This window comes from Vidua chalybeata, chromosome 4, assembly GCF_026979565.1.
Source record: "Vidua chalybeata isolate OUT-0048 chromosome 4, bVidCha1 merged haplotype, whole genome shotgun sequence".
Taxonomy (NCBI): Eukaryota; Metazoa; Chordata; class Aves; order Passeriformes; family Viduidae; genus Vidua; species Vidua chalybeata.
In genome coordinates this window covers 3,264,904-3,285,482 of record NC_071533.1, presented here as the reverse complement: position 1 = coordinate 3,285,482, position 20,579 = coordinate 3,264,904, and the positions used below count along the sequence as shown (strand labels likewise).

At 48.2% G+C, this 20,579-nt stretch overlaps 1 protein-coding gene across 1 annotated transcript; it reads right to left on the bottom strand.

Annotated features, from left to right (window-relative positions):
* Positions 1 to 63: 63 nt before the first annotated feature.
* Positions 64 to 13,968, bottom strand: BMP3 (bone morphogenetic protein 3). The gene is made up of 5 exons (XM_053941432.1): positions 13,929 to 13,968; positions 13,586 to 13,768; positions 12,691 to 13,103; positions 4,618 to 5,528; positions 64 to 1,817 (listed from the first exon to the last, which is right to left on the bottom strand). The coding sequence occupies exons 3-5, from the start codon at positions 13,016 to 13,018 to the stop codon at positions 1,626 to 1,628; spliced, it is 1,431 nt and encodes a 476-aa protein (XP_053797407.1). The 5' UTR covers positions 13,019 to 13,103; positions 13,586 to 13,768; positions 13,929 to 13,968; the 3' UTR covers positions 64 to 1,625.
* Positions 13,969 to 20,579: the final 6,611 nt, after the last annotated feature.

The window sequence follows — 20,579 nt, the reverse complement described above, 5'->3', positions numbered from 1 at the left end:
GGCTCTGCCTGGCAGCCTTGAATGTTCTTGGAAATGTCTGAGTGCCATACAGGAAGACATGGATTTTCATTTTAAAGTCATTTTATTTTACGCTTCTCTGGAATTCCAAGCACAACGTCCGCATTACTGAAGGAAAACAACACAGACCAGACAAGCTTATCCATCAGCAGTGAAACATGCCCTTCACACTGTGGGCACACCTGTCCTTTGGAGCTCTCCTACAGTCCTGGCAGTTCATCTTTGCACTGACAGAGAAAACTGCATGGCTGAGATAAAGGAGGATACATTAGTAGGGCCATGGATATAAAATAAATTAGAAGCATCTGTAAAAGTTTCTTTCCATATACAAAATAACTTTTCCTTTTTTGGGGGTGATTTTCACTTTTTTAAATTGACAGACTATACACAGATAAACCTTTCCCCAGAAATCATTTAAAAATGCTGGTTTTACACGGAAAGAGGAGCAACTAAACAACCGATCCTGCAAATTCACATGCCTCTCCTCAACTGAGGGTGCCAATCTTTGGAACCAGCCCAGTCCCAGGAGTGGCACTGCTGCTGATGAGTTCAGGGCCCCCAGAGTACAGAAGAACCGAATCACCACCTTGCTGGCTAAATCAGAGCACGGAGTACCCCATCCAGTCCTCTCCTGAACAGCTCCATAGGGGGTGACTCTAGCTCCTCCCTGGGCAGCCCCTTACACTGCCTGACCATCCTTCCCATGAAGAAATTCTTCCTAATGTCCAGCCTGACCCTCCCCTGGTGCAGCTTGAGGCTATGACCTCTGGTCCCATCACTTGTTACCTGGGAGAAGAGGCCACTGCGCAACCTGGCCACAGCACCCTCGCAGGCAGACACCCCACAGATTATTTGCAAGTGTGTTCTGGGACACGTGGTGACCAAGTTATTCGGACACTTGACTGAGCGTGGCATTCCCACAGCCCTGGCCTGCTGAGTTTCCGTAGCAGAAGTCAGAGTGATGCACTCAGCAGTCCTGCTTTGAGCTCCTGTGCCACTGAGCTCCCAAGAGCTGAATTACAGAGTACGTGTCAATGGAAAGGAACTTGCACACAAGGTGGGTAACCTCGTACCAAGGAGATGCACAGTAATCTACAGCTTTTAGGATGTCAGATTTGTTTTGCCACCTTGCTGTACTACTCTAAAACCTAAGGCAAGAAACTTAGCTTTAAAATGAAGACTATTACATTTCTAACTTCCCCTGCCATTAGTCACCATTAGAACAGAGACAAGAAGTACCAGCCTGCGCTGCTTCCAAAATCTTGTACAAAAATAGATCACTATGTCCTTTGGGCAGTCTCAAAAGTCTTCAGATTCTTCTTTCACCTCTCGCTTCCAACAGGTACAGTCAGGTCCCATTGCCAAGCCTTGTGTCTCGGTCAGAATCACAGACAAATGAAGTTTGTATTCACTTTCCAAGGAATTGCTATTTGGAATCCATCCTGTTCCCGTTCTCATTGCTTGGATTTCTTTATGTTTTCTCTTTCTTGTCCAAAGGAAACGCATTGGCAGTGCAAACACGAAGCAGGTATGATGAGACTCCTGCCCACCCCCCTTCCCCAAAGAGCAAGCCATCACCTGGCATTGCCCAAAGGCCTCCCAAGGCGTTATCTGCACGCACAGGACTCCACTGTCATGTTGGGGTACACCTTCAGAACCACGTTCTTGTTTTCATCAAAGAACAAGATACTAAGAGAAGACATTTTGTCAGGAACACAGCAAGGCTCGGGAATGCCGGGGACGACTCCGACAGCTCTCACAATGCTCTGGATGGTGGCGTGGTTGGATGGCTTCATGGCCTGCAAGAGAAAGACATAGAAAACATGTTACTGCACCCACATTGCCATGGATTCATGTACTCTACAATAAAATTGCTTTGTTGAAGGGCCCTGTAGAGACCCCTCAGCTGGAGCATCTGTAGCCAGTGGCACTGCTGAGGAAGCAAGCGTCCAAGACAGCTGTGCCTCATATGAAAGAGACAATTTCCTCAGGGAATAAACTTCAAAAGACAAAGATTCCTAAATTTATGGAAAGGGACACACTTGGGTTTGCTCTGAACAGAAAGCAAATTTGCCTGCTAAGATAACTGCTTGGTCACAAAACCAGAAGCCATTAATATGTTCATAAAAATAAAAAACCAACACAGAGAAATGAAAATCACAAAGTTTTTCTCTGAACCCTGAAATACTTCCTGATCCAAGAATCTGTACAAGAGATAGAAGGGTATGAAAAATGCACAAGATATAGCTTTTAGCCAGGGACTTTTGCTTTGGTTTTTAGAGTTGTTCTTATACACACAATCTGGGGAATCAAAACAGTTCAGTGTGTATCCCATCACATGTCGCTGAGAAATATACAGAATGAGATCATTTTGGCCAAACGTTCAATTTGCAGTTTTGCTGCAATGAGAGATGATTTAGTTCTTGGGAAAAAAGTCAGTCTTAATGGTTAGATATGGACCTGCAAAAAGCGCAGGAATAACTGTGAATTCCAGCTCGTCATATCCTTTGCACAGCACATTAGTACATGAAGTTGTAAGTCTCCATCTAAGCTGATCAAAGATATTTCTGTCAGTTTGTTTTGAATGCAAGAGTACCTATACTCCTCAGCAGAAGCAGCCAGGGATTTAAAAACATATTTTGGATTATCATACAACTCAGATTTCTGCATCATTTCTGTCTTCAAAGGGACGTGAAAGCTCTGGTAGCGCCCAGCTACGTTTCCTTACTCAGGTGCTGGGCAGCATTCTCCCCAAAATAACTGGGAACCCAACAGCTGTTCTGAGCCTGCTGATTACATGCCAAAAGGTAGAACACCTACTGAGATCCCATTTCCTGTAGCCAGTAGTACTAAAACCAGGACTCCAAACATGCCACGCAACATCTCCTCATAAACCTTCTCTTTCAGATATGAAATCCATGGCCCCAAAAAGCTAAATTGCACCAAAGCAACTTCAGGCTAAGCAGCACCAAATGGATTTCAAGCACAGCCTCGGCTTTCGGTGGGAACAGCCTGGACACATGCTGTCCTAAGAGAGGTACCTCTGTTTGACTGGGTAGGGTACAACAGAGAACATCCTGCACGCTGACCCCAGCCCGTGCTGAGCACTGCACCCTGAAGGATAAGCAGCTTCAGCTAGTGGGAATTTAACCGTGACTGGAGCAAAAGCCAAAGTCCCATGCTTCTCAGGAACCCCAAAGCCCTTTGGGCGTACTAAACTGCACAGTGCCCTGCACAGGGGCTGAGTCAGGCTGCTGCCTGTGGGCCGCCGATGCTCCGTGCAGCACGCAGTCGTGGAAGGCAGGCAGGAGTTTGCTCAGCAGAGGGGAGAAGCAGGAGAGGCCCAGAGGGGAGATTAAAATGCTGAGCTGCCTCCAAAGCTGCCTCCAAGCCTGTGAGCAAGCCTGGCTGCGGTGGGGCCGCACCTGCCAGGCTGCACGGCCCTCGGGAGAGCCTGGCTGCCCTGTGGAGTGTCACTGCAGCTGGGGCACAAACAGGGTGCACAAAGACACCTACGAGCTCTCATTCCTGACCAGGAGAGCGTCACTGCAGCCCACAAGCTCCACGCCAGGTCATGCTCTCAACACATGTGGGTTTGACAGCAGTCAACCAGCTGACTCAAACCAGGGCATGGCTAAAAAAATGCACATCTGGAGGTATGGGGGGGGGCACATCTGTTCTCCATTACCCAACAGGTTGTTAACTCCAGGGGCTTGCCCTCAGCAAGGGGACATGATGTACACACAGGCACACACTAGTCTGTTATTGCCTGAGGGTCAGGGCATCCTTCTGCAAACACAGTCTCCATAGTAGCAGATCCTGTGCTGCTCAGCTTTGAGGCCTGCCTCTGGAGCTGGAGGTAGGCAAGTTGTCTTCTCCTCCAAGCTCCTTCTGCAGCTTGCTTTGTCTGGGTGCCACCCCCTTTGGTGTAATTCTTCCATCCATCACTTTCAAAGGCTCCTTAAGACACTGAAATGCCACATATATTTTGGAACCAACTGCTCTGGCTTCACTGTGGCAGGACTAAAGACTCTGGAATGGAATGCTGCAATGAGTCCAAGAGCCCTGCATTTACTGATGTTTCCTGCAGCTGTTACTTGTGCATACCCCTCGTTTTGGGCCAGCCTCAAATCCCATGTCCTACTCCCAAGTTTAAGCAGCCTCCAGGACCTATGTGTTGCTAAGAATGACACTGGACATTTGGAGCAGAGTTCATCTATCTAGGTCACAGGGCTAGGAGCACATCCCTGCTAGGAGCCTCCCCTGCTACTCACATGCAACCAGAGGATATTTTGAAAGTGAGCGAGCCCAGATCCATTGCTTTTGGATCCCCTCAGTGCAGTGAATCAGAAGTGATTTGCTCGACTCTGTGGCACCCCAACCACAGCTGCCACTGCCCGAGCTGGAGCTCTCTGCCCTCGGGGCAGCCTTGTCTCTACCTGTGGTGGGGCTCTGGCCTCCCTTTGGGCACAACAAGCGCTGCCTACCAAACAGTTTTCCAGATCTGGCTTGTATCACTGGCTGCCTTTTACTAACATGGGAAACAAAATGCCTCATTTATGGTAACAGACAGTGAAAAAGCATCAATAGAGACCATACCTTTGGAATTGGGAATTGGCATTCTCCTGAGCAGTAATAGGCATCAAAGGACTTAGGGGAAATAATCCACTCGCTCCAGCCGATGTCTGCAAAGTCCACCTTGAGATAGCGCCGGGCGCAGTTCCTTGGCTCATTCCATTGCTTCCTCCTCGCCTTCTTCAGTGTTTGCTCATCAAACTGCAGAGTCTGGGTCTTCTGGAGATGACTCTTCCTCTGCTTCTTCTTACTCCTGGCCCTGTCTGCTAGCTGCGGCTGGAAGGTCTTGTAGGGTTTTGTGCCTTCCCATCTCTGGTCCTCACCGTACTGGTACTTGGCTCCTGGGAGCTCGTTGTTCTGCAATGGCAACAGGACGTTGGCAGAGCGTTTCCTCCGGCGGTTGTTGACACTGCTCCTCCTGTGGTCCTCTGGCTTGGGAAGGATCCTCGCCAGAGGATGACGGTGTCCTCGCAAAGTGGAGACAACACTCTCTGGCTCTGAGATAGCAGAATCATTGGCGTAAATCAGGATGTAGGGTTCGTAGGAGGAAGACGCTCTTTCCCAGGGATGATGGCTGGTCAGATCCATTTTAACACTGATCAGCAGCTCGTTGTTTTGCTTTGCTTCATGCAGGAGCTGAGTGATATCCTTCCACTGCCAGGAAAGGACATCTTGGTAAGCAGAGGAGACATTTATGAGGAAATGTCCCAGGCTTCTAGTTGGGTTCCCAGCTGAAGGAAAGGTCCAAACTGAAAGACGTATCTGAATTTCAGGTTTCCTCTGCCGATGATGAGAACAGCCACTGGGCTGGGAACAGTTCCACTTCACATGCAGCAGATCACCAATATAATAATATACCGAAGCTGACAGGACATTTTCAGATTCCGTGAGTGATGTCAAGTTAAAAAAGTACATCTCCTGGCCTTCGGGGCTCCCTAGAAAAAGAAGTAATCAGAAAAAAAGAATATGGGCATCAAAAAATCTCATCCAGAGGAGACACATGGCTGCTCTGACAGCCTTTTGGCTAAGTCAGATACTACTCATGCCCGAAGTTTCCCTCTAGAACAATTAGTTACACTGGGTACATTTAGACATTCCATCCTGGACACTTGGTCAATTTTCATGTGAGAGTTAGAAGGTATTTACTAATACAGCTGAAGGCTGGCAGACGGTACTAGAGCATCCCCAGCAGCCCAAAGAAAGCCAATCCAAAAACCAGATTTGAGGTGTCGCGAGGTGACACACCCCCTCGTGTCTTTGCAGGGATGAACAAGGCAAGGACAACCCTTCTTACGCCTGGGATGTGCCTGTGCCAAGCAGGAGTGCACACTTTCCACAGCTGCGAAATCCAGGAAGCGGAGCTAACCGCAGGTACCATGCCCGAGCCCAGGGACAGGCTGCTGACACGGGCTGGTCTGGAAAACATGTGGGGGATTCTAACCCCCACAAGGTGCAACAGCAAGGCTCAAGAGGAAGGTGTAATTTTTCTTTTAAAATTCCCTGTGTGCTGCGGTTATGTCCATCCTTCAGAGAAAGAGAAATACCGATCAGAATGTTAAGCTGTAAAACCAAGCTGGTAGGGAAAACTCAAATACAGTATAGCTAAGGTATGGTCTGCAGCCCTGCCAAAAGGGCTGGAAACAACCTGACATGTTAGGGAAACGAGGGCATGCAGAATTAAATGCATTTTGGACACCACAGCGTGTGAAAAGCCTCTCCAAAGGGTCAGTCCAAGCAATGACAAGCACAGAGATGGCCATGGACCAGTCCCACCATACACCACTCCCACCTTCTACACAAGGTAGGAAGTCCCTTGCCCAGGCAAGTAAAAACACCATTTCCAATACTCACCTTTCACAGACATTGACAATTTCATGTTCTGTGTGACATTCAGTGCCTCCAGCCTGTAATATCCCTATGGCCAGTGCCATTCAGGTAAGTGTGGCAAAAGCCTGGACTCTCCCGGTGCTGCCCCATCCCTACCCCAGCAATCCAAGCAGCTTCCTCCTCTTTTGAACATTTTTGTGAAATAATATTCCAATCAGTATGTTAAAAAAGCAGGAATTGGTCCCACTAGAAAGAGAGAACCTTCTCCCTGACCTAGTAGATGCACTGCTTCATGGAATTATGGAAAAAAAAACTTATTCAGCGGAACGTCTGCACGTCTTCTTCAGGAGAACAGGGCCAAAACAGTGCAAAGGCCAAATCATCTAAGGAATCATCTTTGTTTACACATTCAGCCTAATCTGACAACAGAGCACATAGGTAACTTGCCACATGCTGAAATCTCACGTACCACTATAACAGATGCCTAGGGAACTAGATTTACCTGGAATTCCATCCTGCCTTTTATTCCTCAAGCCAAAACCAGCTCTTGACTACGCTTGTACTAGGCATACACGAGGACCTGATCTCTGCTTGCTTTGTAACCACTGATGTAATAAGGTTAATATGTAATTTAGCAGAGCACTGAGCAGACCAGTCTTAGAAGCCAGAATTCTGACAGGTGTCTCATGGGCACCTGTTTAAGAAGTTACTATTTGAATCACTGCTGTATGTTGAAGGACAAGTTTTCATCTTAATTTTTATTACCAATGCCTCTTAAAAAATCCTGCCTGTTCTAAACTGGCATATTGTATTGGAAGACAAAGGAAGCTACTTTTGTTCATCAAGAAATTCTGGACAGCATGGGGCAGACAGAGAGGGAGTCTGTAGTTCTGGTTAAAAGCTAAATTCCTGTAGCTTGTAGCTCTGTGCCAAGACAAAGCACTTGCAGTAGATGGTGCTATTTTCCTACACTATCACCTCCAAGCTTCAGCGGCTCTGAGTTCTACCATCTTTCATCTCCAAAATCGTCTCAAAAACAGTTACTAGAGGCCAGCATAGACATCTGTGGATTCACTAGATTCTGCCTCAAGAAACCCAACTGCATGACCTGGGGTTCCATCAAAATTTGGGAGTACTGGGTCCAGTACACCACTTGTGCGACACCGATACCCGACTCCCAGGTGTGAGCATTGCACTGAAATAAGTGTTCCCCGGGCTAGAAACTACCCTTTAAAATTACAGGCACACCAAGGAAGATGCAACTTTAAAGTAACTACAAACACATCATCTGCTCAGGAAAACTTCATTTCATTGAAACGAGGCTTTGTTTTTGCCTCATAGGACATGCTCTGCTGGAAACCATTCCAGACTGTTTACTAACAGCTGGAACCCAGCTCCTGGCATGGCAGCTGAAGTACCTGTACCTGCTGGATCTTAGGGGCATGGCCCACACTTCGTCGCCTCCCCACACCAACCCATAGCTGTAAGGCAGGCTTGTGACTGGCATTAAAAAAGTATTTTTAGGGAAGTGCAATGGGTCTGTCAAGAGCAACATTGCCGGCACAAACAGATTCCCATCACAAGGGGGATTTCAGGCATCAATAAGCTGGAATGAGTCTGCTAACATGTGGTGTATTTACCTTTATAGAGGATGCCCTGACATTTTTATGGACTGCCAAATCTATCCCACGGGTGAAAAAGGATGCAATAACAAGGACTATTTAGTTATACAGTCACCATTAGCCATCATTTAAAGGAGATATTAAAGAGGTGCCCTTGTGCCAGGGCCTGGTTAAGAACGTGTCGGTGTTTCCGGTGTAAAACATTGTTTTCATCAGTTCACAGCCCACATACAAAAGTTCACTCGGAGCTGGAAACAGGAACAAGTTCCTCAACAGAAACAGATTTGGAAGCCAGATTTTCTCTTTTCTCCCATCTTCCTCTTACTTGGCTGCTGCTTCACTTGACCTCTTTTCTATATATTTTAAGCAGGAGGACCACAGCAGGTGTGAAAACTAAACACAACATCTAAGCTAGCACAAGCCAAGCAAGCTAAGGGGGTACATCCACAGTAGACACAAATACGGGCAGAAGAGCCGACCTCACTCTTCCTCACAGCCAGGATTCATTGCACTTCAGCTGCTGGGGTGAAAAGCAACTTGTGCACAGCCTGTCCTCTGACGCCACAGCTCCTCATGCTGAAGCAATGTGTTCTAGAAACAGGGACCGCCTGGGAGCTGCGAACACATGTGGCTCATGTGCATGGCACTGCTGTGAGACACACAGTGACAGAAGACAGAAAATTCAGTCCTGAGGGGCCAAACCTACAGATCCTGCCCATTTGCCTCAGAGGTTTGCAGATTTGGGCCCATCCGCCCAAATCATAGCTTAATGTTTGTCAAGTTCCTGAAAAATACCAGGACGCTACTGCTTGCATTGTGTTTACAGCAGTGCAGAAAAAAAAAAAAATACAAACCAAAGAAACACACAGAACAAAAAAACAGAAGTCCCCTGACTGAATATTTTTAAAGCTCTTGTTGCAAAGAACCCCTGATACTACTGGTGCTCAGAGGGGCCAGCATTTGGCCTGGACTGGTTTCTGCAGGCTGATGGCAGCTGGTGAGGCTCTGCTTTCCCTGTGTTCGCTCCATTTCCCCTGTTTGCGTGGGCACTTTGCACCACAACAAAGGAAAGAAAGACCTTTGGAAAGGGAGGAGAACATAGTTCTAAAACCACAAGAATTGGCCTAGGGGCAGGTGTAATACCTGAAATTACTTGAACTTCAGTCAATAAAAAAGAGTTTAAAGTAATTTCTGACTGTATAGCTACACTATAACACCATTAGGTGGACCTTCCAATTAAAGTCAGGACTCATTTGCAAGCAGTGTTCCTTAAGTGATGCTAGGATTAAAAATGCTTTCAGAAGCAAACCTAATCTGCATTTGAGGCTTTTATCTTTCCGCTCTCTTTTATTTTTTCGTGCTGTATCTGACCTCCAAATCCTGAGCCTGGGCAACGAGCTGCACACCTCCAGAGGCAGTGCTGAGGGTAAGCAGACTTCTGCTCAGATCTCTTTCAGGAGAAGAGAACAATCGTGTACAGACACTGCTGCACGGGCAGGACCACAGCTTCAGAGTTCCCTTGCCAGAACTGCCCGACTGTTCCATTGTGGCTCACAGATCACCTGACCTCCTACCTATATGTCTTTTAGAGCCACAACAGATGGAAAACCACTCAGTCCTGTGGCACCCACAGGTAAAGAACTGAAAAATGCCCATCCAAAGCAACACAAGGACTACCAGAATCATCCCAGAAATGTCCTGCAACAGTGAGAAGAGCTGCAGCAGAAATCACAGGCTGAACATCCCTTGACTCAAACACAGAGAAACAAATTACAGCAGTTAAGTCCATGAGAGAGAACAGTGTTAAAGTGTAACTAAACACTCTGAGAAAGATGTACATCATTACTGCACTCCTCATGGATTTCAGGCCTGGGGTTTCGTTTCAGCTTTGTCACAGGCAAAGGTTCCTTTCTCTGAGCTATTTAAACTGTACAATTATACTCTCAGATAATTTAGCAAGGTTAACAGGAAACAAATTTACCTGAATGATCACATGAACATTCATCAAAATCAACGGACAAAACCCCCAGCCCAAACAAGCAACCATCCAGCCTGGTTGTGAAGTTTGGTGCATGAGAGATTTGAGGGCAGTGTGGGATGAAGGCTTCAAAGAGGTGCCACACAGGGCTGAAGCTCTGGTCCCATCCCCTCAGAGAACTGAGCCACAGAAAGAGAAACTTGCTTTTAAGGATGCTTGTTTTGATTAGTCAGTCTTAGCTGGGTTTTGCTGGCTGTTGGTAACAGGGCCAAAGCTGCCACATGCGACACCACTGTTCTTTGACTAGAAAAAGGGATGAGTTTCAACAAATCCTATGAGCCTTTGGCCTCATCACACAACACTCCAGAGTCTCAAAAATTGGTCTGCTGGGTTACCTGGGAGATTTGGGAAGGGCCTTTCCCATGTGCTGCAGAAGAAGCACAAGCCCCTGCAGAGGAAAAGCAAGGACAGAAAGGTTTCACAGCTACATTTGAGAGTTCAGAAAATTTGTGCTTCAGAAAAGGAAGTTTCTCTCCTGAAAATGTCAGACTAAGTTGCAAAGTTAAACTGCAAATGAAACCACTGAAAATTTGCTTCAAGACCTCCTGCTGTAGATGTAGGAGACACAGGAGGATTTCTGGGGAACTTCTGATCCTAGCAGACAAAAAGCTGAGTCCTGAAGGGGCCGGCAAAGGGACTGGTAAAATGTGAAAGAGTAATAGCAATGTCACATATTGAATTAACTTATGCGTCCCATTAAGGAGAAGGGGAAGCCCGTGGAAGACTGAAATTTGGAGCCAAGGAGTGCAGCAGTCAAAGCAGAGGATCTAGAGACAAAGTACTTGAAAGGGAAATACTGCTGGATGTGCCATTTTCATGGCAGGCCTTGTCAGGCAGTTGGGCCCAAGGAAGAAGTCAGAAAAAGTCTTTCCATTGCACCCACCGCCCTGAGGCGCGTCAAATATAAGGGCTTTCTGGAAACCGACTTTTCTGCCATCAATAACCACACAAAATAAGCTGCTGCTGCTGCCAACAGCAAGAGAAAGACAACAGCTAACTGGTTAAATATTTTGCATAAGTACTAATTAAAGTGTCAACAATTTTTAAAACCAATTTATTGCTTTGGCACTTGATCTGTGAAAGTATTGGAGGAGGAGGAAAGGGATTAACAAGCACTGTGTTTATAGGACTGCTGCCACTCAACATCAAGTGAGAGTACAAATATAATCAGAAAGACCACAGAGATGGAATTTCAACCAACAACATTCTAGGTTTAGAGCAATAAATGGCTTTAATCAGATATGTATAACAGAGCAAATATTGCTCTTCTAGGGTCATTAACAACCTCCCCTTTTTTGGGGGGTGTGAGCTGTAGTGAATATTATATCCTCCCCTCTCTTGGTAGGCTTAATTCAGCATCAGTTATCGACATGAGACTTCACAGAGCCAACAAGTCAGGTTGGAAAGGCAAGAGAGCTCTTCAGTAAGAGCAGCAGCTGGGGAGTCCTGGCTCTCAATGCTCCAAACCCAGGGTAATTACTCCTCTAAAGCCTCTCCTGTGGCCACAAATACTTGCAGGGTTGAAACCTAAGACACCAAAAGCCACTGATTCCTCATTGTATTTGATCTCTGCACAGAACTGCCTTATAAAAGACATTGCTGCTTTTGAAGAAGCAAGGAAGCCTGCCACCCACAGCTCTCTTTCCGAGGATGGGAAGGACTTGAAGCAAGTCACTGAAACTCACAGTCAGCTCTCCTTTTTACTGATAGATGCTTGTTTAGGAAAAAGCCACTGGGTCAGTGCACCAGTGTAAAGAAGAGACTGGCAAATGGGGCTTCTGCACGTGCCGTGACAGCTGTCCCACATGCAGCAAGGTTTTGGGGTGCAGCAGATAAGAGAAGGACATGCCAGCGATGCTCATCTTTGGGTTCTGGCCATTCCATTTAGCTCTTGTGGAGCTCACATGCACAAAAACCACAAGAGGGAAGGGTTAGGATTAGCACCTAGATAGTGACTTCTTCTCTTTCTGCTAGGACATCGTTCTTTTGAGATGCTGGCATGTTAAACACGTCCCCCTCCCTTACAGAAAGTGTTTTTACATTTCCACCCATCTACCTGTGCATGCCAGTGTGTGTAATCACGGAGAGACGCAAGCGCCCCTTCCAAAGATGCCTAGATGAAGTATTTATGACACCTAAGTCATGCTTCAGCTGAACTCATCTGCCACTGCATCTCATTGTCAGTAAACCCCAAACCATGTCACGGCTCCCTCACGCACAAATCAGCCCTTGGCTCCAAGCGAAGCTACACGTGCAAAACACCACTAACAAATGGGGGACTCCGGGGAAGATCCGCTAATTGCTCCACCTCCCTCGCACTGTACTCAGCCATCGTGATGACAGTGATGCTTCAAGCAGAGCAGAAGCGATAAGGCAATAATTAAAGCACAGGACATAACGTCAAACACGACAGTCCCCGCAGGAAGCGATACTCCTCCAATTCTCTCATCTCTTCCCTCCACCGAGCCCTCCGGGCACCGCCCCAGCGATGCTCTGACGCCGGCGCTCAGGGAGCACGGGGCTGCCCCGCGGCCGAGCGCTCCGCACCGGGAGCCGAGCGCTGCCCCGACGGGGTCCCCACCTCGTTCCCCGGCCACGGTGCGCACTCACCTGCCGGCAGCGGGCGGAAGCCGCGCACCGTGTTGCCCCGGCGAAGCCAGGGCCCGGGTGGTGTCGGTGGGTCCCGGCCGCCGCGGTACTGCTCGTAGAGCCGCAGCATGTGCTCCGCCACTCTGTCCGCCGCCGCCGGCCGCCCGGGCCGCCGCTGCCCCGGGCCGTCGTCACCTGCGGCCGCCCGGGCGCGGCTGCTCCGCACGGCCCCCGGCGCAGCCCGGCGCCGCAGCCCGACCCGGCGCGGCCGCAGCGCGTCCCCCAGAGCCAGGCACAGGCAGCCCCATCCCAGGCACAGGCACAACACCCAGCGGGCCGACGCCGCCATCCCGCCTCTCCGTCCCGGCGGCGGCGCCCGGCGCCCCCAGGCGAGCCCGGGACTGCGCGGAAAGCGCGCTCGGGGCGTTCTCCTCCTGGAGAATGAAAAAAGGGGAAAAGGGAAAAAAAAAAACGACAAAAAGCGGAGCGGAGGAAAGCTCCACGGTCTGGACCGCCCTCCCTTCCCGGCGGGAAGTGAGGGGTTTTATTCCCAGCCGTGCAGGTTGCTGTCGGGGAGAAGCGGCGGTGCTGCTCCCGGCACGGCCGGCACTCGTTCGCCGCTCCCGCTCCGCGGCCGGTGCAGCCCCGCGCCGCGTAGAGACGGGGGAAGCGCGGCGATCGCCCCGCTCGCCCTCGCTCCGGCGGGGGCGAAGTGCGGGGAGCCGCCACCCCAGGGGAGAGCAGCGACGGGATGGGACGGAGGGAGGGGATGCTCTGGAAACTCCATCCCCCTGGGCGGACGGCGATCGAGGACGATCCCCAGCCCGCCTCCACCCAGCCCCTCCCAAAGGCCGTACAATAACGTGATCGCATTAAAAAAAAAAAAAAAAAAAATCACGAGCAGTAGCGCACTCACGCTTCTCCCCTGGAACGTCTCAAGGCTTGGCTGGGAGCAGAGCACAGTCCACCGCGGGCAGGTGGAAGCGATGCTCACCGGGTTGTGCTGGGGTTCTGCCTGCCTCTCCTGAGTACCAGCCCCGCTCAGTTACCTTCGGCTTCCTCCAACCCGGCCGGGACTGGCAGAGATGCCCACAGCAGCCTGGAGCCAGTGGGAAGAGACGTGCACCCAGAGAAATCCTGCACGGGAGGACTCCTCCACTACAGCAGGGTGCGGCAAGGTGTTCCTTGCTCGGCTGAGACAATTCCAAGAGCCTCCCGCATTTGCTGTCTTTCAGCACCAAAGTACAGAAATGTCCCACCTGCCCTTGCCAGTGCCACAGCCTCACACAACAGCCCTGCACACATTTTTCCCTTACCAAATCTGCCTTGCAACAAAGGGGTGCCTCATCTGTACATTGGGCAGGGAACACACAGGAGGTGGAAGTGGAGCCTCACTGCAGCGTCATAGTTAATAAGCATGCTGGTTCCCAAGATCAACTTGGTTTCTAAGCTGAAGAAAGGAGATAATAAGATTGGCCTATAGACCAGCACATGGAGATTAACACATAGCATTTTCAGCACAGGGCATTTGGCTTTTCCACAGGCTACAGCAAATGTATCATTATCCAGCCCTAAATAGAACACTACGACACTTTATGTATTGCTTCTCAAATTACACTGAAATTAGGATCAGTAGCAAGCACTGTTATGCAGTTGTATAAGCCCATCTGTAACTACAAGAGGCGAGTGCCCACCAGCAGGTAGGGAGGAAAGTGAAGATTCTCAGCAGCAGAGTAGTGATTTTTATATGCTCCTACATTTGAAGGCTCAGATACAACCCATGGCAGTGACTCATCTTCAAACAGTGCTGAGGCACCGAAGCTGCCATGTGCATCTCCAAATCCTATCTGTAGATGTGGAAACACACACCATGTCACTATCCAGGCAAGTAGTACCATTACCTCTACTTTTTCTAGGTAAGAAGTGCACATTAGTGCAATATAAAAGCTAACAATACAAGCAAACATAATTAATAAGTTCATAATTAAAACATTATGGTATAATTGTTTTTTTGTGGACACAAGTAATAAAACAAACGCGGATCCATGCAGAAAGAAAACAAAATTATTTAAACTAATGGCTAAAAAATTCAGCACAAGCAGCAGTCCCTGGTTTATACACATGGCAGAACAGTCAATCCCAAAGAAGAATCTCTATGCAGCTGGAAACTACCATTTCAGGACAATTTCAGGATTTCAGTTTTTTCCTAATGTTGAAAGAAGCAACATTAAAAAAAAAACCAAGCAACAACACACCACAAGTCTTTAAACAAAAACTGGCGTAACTGAATCCTGTCCTATACCTACAGCACCCAGCCATTTGCTGGAAAATGTCATCTTTTGTACATCTCCAACACATCCTCTGAGCAGCTTCCTGACTCTTGAGATCAGACCACTGTAAATTGAGAATTATCTGAGTTGAAAAAAATTAAATAAACCCTCAGAGACACTGTATACCTTCAACACCATTCTCAAGCAACAGGGGATTAGACAAGAACTACTTTTAGTTCAACATGGAAGCTCAAGCACCCTATGGCTGAGCTTTTATTTAGAATCCTTTAAGTGTTAGCAGAAAGCCGTGTTTATGCAAAATTAAATCCAAATTCAGTTCCCAAAAACTTGCCCCAGCACCTGATTGCAGCTAAGTGCCTAAAATAGAAAGTTAGCCCTATACAAACCTGTTACAGCCAGCAAGGAGAGAGAAAGAGGACACTGCATATGAAACAGAAAGGAAAAAGTGACTTCTCGGGGCATTAGGATCCTTCCCTGAATCTCCCTTTCTCAAACAGCCACTGCAGCTCTCAGGGCGTGCTAAGCAGGCACACATAGGGTTTTAAAAATCCCTCGCTTTATGGGCTGTCCCTGTGACATATCAGGACACTCATTACACAGAATTCTGCAGCTTGCAAAGTTTAAGAATGCTCCCCATTCCATGAGATTTTTAAATGCCAGACCCTTGTGAGCACACCATCCAAACCAAAACCATGTCGGGAGCTCCTCTCCACAGCCAACAAACTCTCACAACCTGACCTCCAAGGCAACAGTGCTTCTCTGCTATTCCTTTGCTGCTTCTTCCACAGAAGTGCTGCAAACCAGTTATCCAGACACATCCTGCCTTCCAGCTACAGCCAGCACAACTCCAGGCCCTACTGGGCCTGAGCAGCTCCATCCTGATCACCACACTCTCCAGCCTGTGCAGCAACCTGGCCTTTTAATTCCTTAACCCCTGGCAGAGAGCAGACTTCAATCCAAATTAAGTTCATTTGAATGGTTAGCAAGTCCTGTTGCCATTGTCAGGGCCAGCCTCACCACCCTCCAGCAGCCCCCTCAAAAGTGTTATTCAAACCTCCACCAAAACTTCAAGGTTTTCACTTTCTCAGAGCTTGCCACAGAATGCACAACCCAGTAACTTTGCAGCTATTTGTTCCCTTTACACAAGCACTCGGAAGTCCCAGGGAACAGGAAACCACAAATACTCCTTCTAGAGGAAATGAAATAATTACATATTTGCATAACAAAGTGATATTAGCAAAATCTGTTCAGCATGTGAAGGCTAACCCCACACTCGTGCTGCTATTTGCCTGGCTCTCAGCCGCTGCAGAGTTCACTCAGCACAGCAACCTCTGCTGCTGTGGCTCCTGCATCCAGCTCTCCTGGCTGTCATCTGGAGAATTCCCCACTTCAGCTCTGCCTCGGCTGCCTCACACCAGCCCTCTGCACATCTGTTTGGCTGTCTCAGAAGGGCTTCTGTGTGCTCTGCTATGGCAGGGCTCCTGACACCGACTCTTTGGGTCAGTGACACCAGCTCTGCCCAGTGGTGTGTTCCCAACCCCACAAGGCCACCCCACTCTTAGCAGACCCCAAGCACAGGTTAAGGTGTGCTGTCCCACATCCAGGGACCTTGTCTCTTCTCCCTGGGGTCACTCTGCTCTGCAGGACCACTGTGTCCTGGTCCATATCACTTCCTTGCATCCCTGACACACACACATTCCAGGTACCCCAGGTATACAAATGAGAATGGCTGAGCAGTTCATCATCCAGCAATGCCTGGAACCACAGCACCCATCCAGCAATGGATCCAGCTCAGAACCATGTTCCAAGGACCTCAACACCCTGTGCTGCCTCTCCCATTACTGGAAACAAGGAGGCACGTGCTCCTTGTAATGTTCCTGCTCATGGCCCCAGAGATGTATACAGAGAACAGCCTTTCACGAGGCAGGCTGAGGTAGGAAGCCCAGAGCAAATCCCCTTGTGCACAGCCATTCCCTGTATCCCCTGTGCTGGCTTTTCGAGGCTCGCCAGCTGGGCTGGGTGTTTGCTCAGGTGGCCAGCAGCAGCCTTCCCCCTGGAGGGGCCCTCCAGCAGAATTTCTTCTCTCGGGCCCCGGGATCACATGTTTCTCTCACCACAGAGAACTTCTGCTGCAGGACCTGTAACAGCTCTGCCTGGAGGCGAGCTGAAATAAAACATGCCTTGAGCGAACAACAGCCACACAACAAGAACCATGCTCCCCTTCCGTGCAAAGCCGTGTTCTGTACACACAGCTCATCTGCGTGGCCACAGTCCGTTCAGCACCTGTGTTTTTGTTTTCTTTGCGGTGGGAACTGTGGCTTGGCCTGCACTGCTTGTCCCTGCCTGCCTCGCAGAGAACTGCACAAAGGTTTTAGTCATCTGTAATCTGATTTCTGTGTGTGGGGAAATGGAGTTAAGGGTACAGTTTCCCCAGATGCCTCTTTCACTGAGGGCCAAAAGGAGAACATCTAATGACCAAACATTTTCTACTAAATAATAAGAACTCTGCTGTGAACATGCTAGTGGTTCAGCAGAATGAAGCTCTTCAGCACCAACCTCCTGCTACTTTCCAGCTTCACACTATGATCCAAAGCAACCACCACAACAACAGATCCCTATGTTGTTGCAAGACCAAAGATCCAGATGCCACATAAAAAGAAGAAAATTATGATTTTGGTGGGGTGCTGAAGAAATAGAAGAGAACTGAAAACATATACAGGCTATTACAACCTGCAGACCTTAACTGATGCACACAGTTCAGATGTGCTGGAAAAAGACCTACAACTTCCCCCACTGGTACAAAATCTAGATTTCCAGGGATCCACTTGCCCATCAATGCCCAAATCAGCTCCCTTACGGCAGTGTGCAAGCCCTGTACCTGCAGTAAATGTCACAATCAGTGACAACACCAGAATCTCCTTTTGGAAAAAAACTTAGACGCTTCCATGCACCTTGTGTTTACAGAAAGAAGTAGTTTTGGGCTGGACAGCTGGCATTTGTTTCTGCTAAGAAGCCAAAGGCCTAAGAATATACACCAGAAGCTTTCATGTGGTTATCAGTCCTTGGAATGCTTCTCTCTTGATTACCGTGTGTTTTGCATGTCCACATCAGTTGGGTCTGATCAGGGCTGAACAGTGACAAGACCTTGGGAACAACACCCAGTGATGTTTCAGGGAAATGGAGTGTAAGGCTGCTAAGTTACTTTTTTATGCTCTGTCCTGTTTCTCTAAGAAAATCAACCTTTCCTTTAGAATACAAGCCAGACCACAGAAGGGTTTGGGACAGATTTCCACTTAGGGCAGAGGCCAGAGCTACCTCCAGTTAGCATTGGCAAAGGATTATAGCATGTCACTTGGGAGCTTCCATTTTGTGGTAACGCTCAGGGGTCCTTGGCTTCGGACCTCAGAAGGGACACAACACCAGGAGGGCAGCTCGCAATGCAAGCACAGGTGGGCAAGGAAGCAGATGGGTTTCCTGAGCAGTCAGCAATCCTGTGCATGATGCCTGACTACCGTTCCTGCATTGCAGATCCCACAGCTCACATTTTGTCTCCAGCAACGTCCACTGCCCAAGTCAGCAATGATCAGTCAGATCTAAGGCTTTCAGGTGCTGTGCCAGGGTGACCTGGAGAAGCATCACAGTCCGTGTACTCTGTTTTTATCAAGCGTGGTGTCCTTCTGAGACTGCGCAGAAGCAAACTCAGCAAGACTGCCACTACACTAACTGGTGCTGATGAAGCCATCTTTGACATGACCACTGCAGCCAGAAAAGAACATCCTAGAAGACACGGATGATTTTTATAAAAATACTTCCTTTTTACTAATGAGATCTATGGATGAGCAGTGAAATGATTAATCACAAGACATTTACATAGAAAAGAAAATTAACTGGCACTACATGGGAGAAAAGATCAATAATCCAAAATAAGGGGAAACACGGCAATATTGAACAAGAACTTTTTGCTGAAACACTGTTTTATATGCGATCAAATTACTTGCAGATCTCTGCTGCAGTATGGGAGATGAGTAGATTTAGCTCGGGGTACCGAGGAATTTTTCAACCAAATGTTTATTCCAAGACCCTGATTGCTCAGACCTCACCAAGGATGTGGGAAGTGCAGTTGCATACCCATTCTTCACTGGATCTTTAATTACTGACATAGCTTAGACAGCAGAGCGTGGAAAATGCAGCCACAAAAGCCAGTAATCGCAGACCCACCCTGAGCTCATCAGGGGCTGTTCTCTGCCTCTTCCTGCTCCTCCCTCTCCTTAGAATTTTAGAGATTCCAGGTCTTTTCCAAATAACAATTTTGGAAGTTTTTACAAGGGGTTAAAGCAGATTCCCCCCCACCCACCATCAGTTCTGTTTCCTGCAAGTGAATCACCAAGAAACAGCCTCTGGCCTCCTGGGTGCAGGCATGGGCACAGGCTCTCTCTCACGGAGGCCAGGACTGTGCCCTGCCAAACGTTAGGCACCAACTCTTGCCTTTGGCAAGAGGTGGCTCTCCAGAGAAACCCTCACCTTGTCTGCCACAACACCACCAGTACCTGCAGCAGCTGGCACCACGAGTAACAGCAGCACTGACCGGCGCTGTGCATGAGGAGTTTGCCATAGTTTTTGCTAGGATATGGCTGGCAGCTGAAGAAAGTACTAGTTTTGCCATTCAGCCATCCACTAAAAAATCTGGATATCCCAGACGTCAGCCACAGCTATTTCCTGGTGGAACTCTGAGGGAAAGCGGTTCCTCAGACACCTGTGTGTGGCAGCAATCACAGGAGCAGCACACTGGCCTCAGGCTGATGTCCAGACAGCAAACCAGACAATGCAGGGAGGGCAGGATAGCATTTTCCCTAAGTCACAACTCTTTTTCCCCTAAGATTTTAGTCATCTGTATTTTCCATTTCCCTACTGCAAATACATACGGTTAGTTTCTCCAAAGCTGTAAAAAGACCATCTTTCCTCAGAAGAGATTTGATCTTTCTTATGAGATTGAAGTTGAAATTGTAAAAAAGAGAGAAATTTAAAGTGAAAAGTAGTATTTGCTGTATTTAAAGACAAGCCAGATGTGGAACCATTCATCTCCAAATTAAACATTTACAGAGTTGGCAGCAATAGATTTTACTTCTCACACATGCAAACGTCGAGTCCGAATGTACTCTCTACTTCCTACCTATGCATCTATCCAACATCTATCTTGCTCCCTGTTGCTTTTTGCATTCCTAGGGATTATCCCCTGGACTCCTGCATGGCAACTCCTCACATCAGCACAGTGGCCTGCTTTCACCTCCAAAAGATGTGAAGACTGTGACAAAAATCCTTGATGCCCAATGAGAGATAGCAACACGCGTGATCAGGAGACTAAGGGATGACTGACAGAGCCATAAATACTGAAAGGAACTATAGTGCAGGTACTGAAAATCTTCAAAAATCAAGGCATGCTATCCGTGAGTGAAGACATCAAGTCTCATACATGGGGACCACCATTATGCAAGGAGAATACACAGCCACATGTGAATGCTGAGAATATATTTTTCCCCATATGGTGCCAGCCACAGTCTAGGAGCAAAAGCAGCCTTCCCTGGCTTTGTCTCATCAGGCTCCCCAGTTTCACCCCCTCAC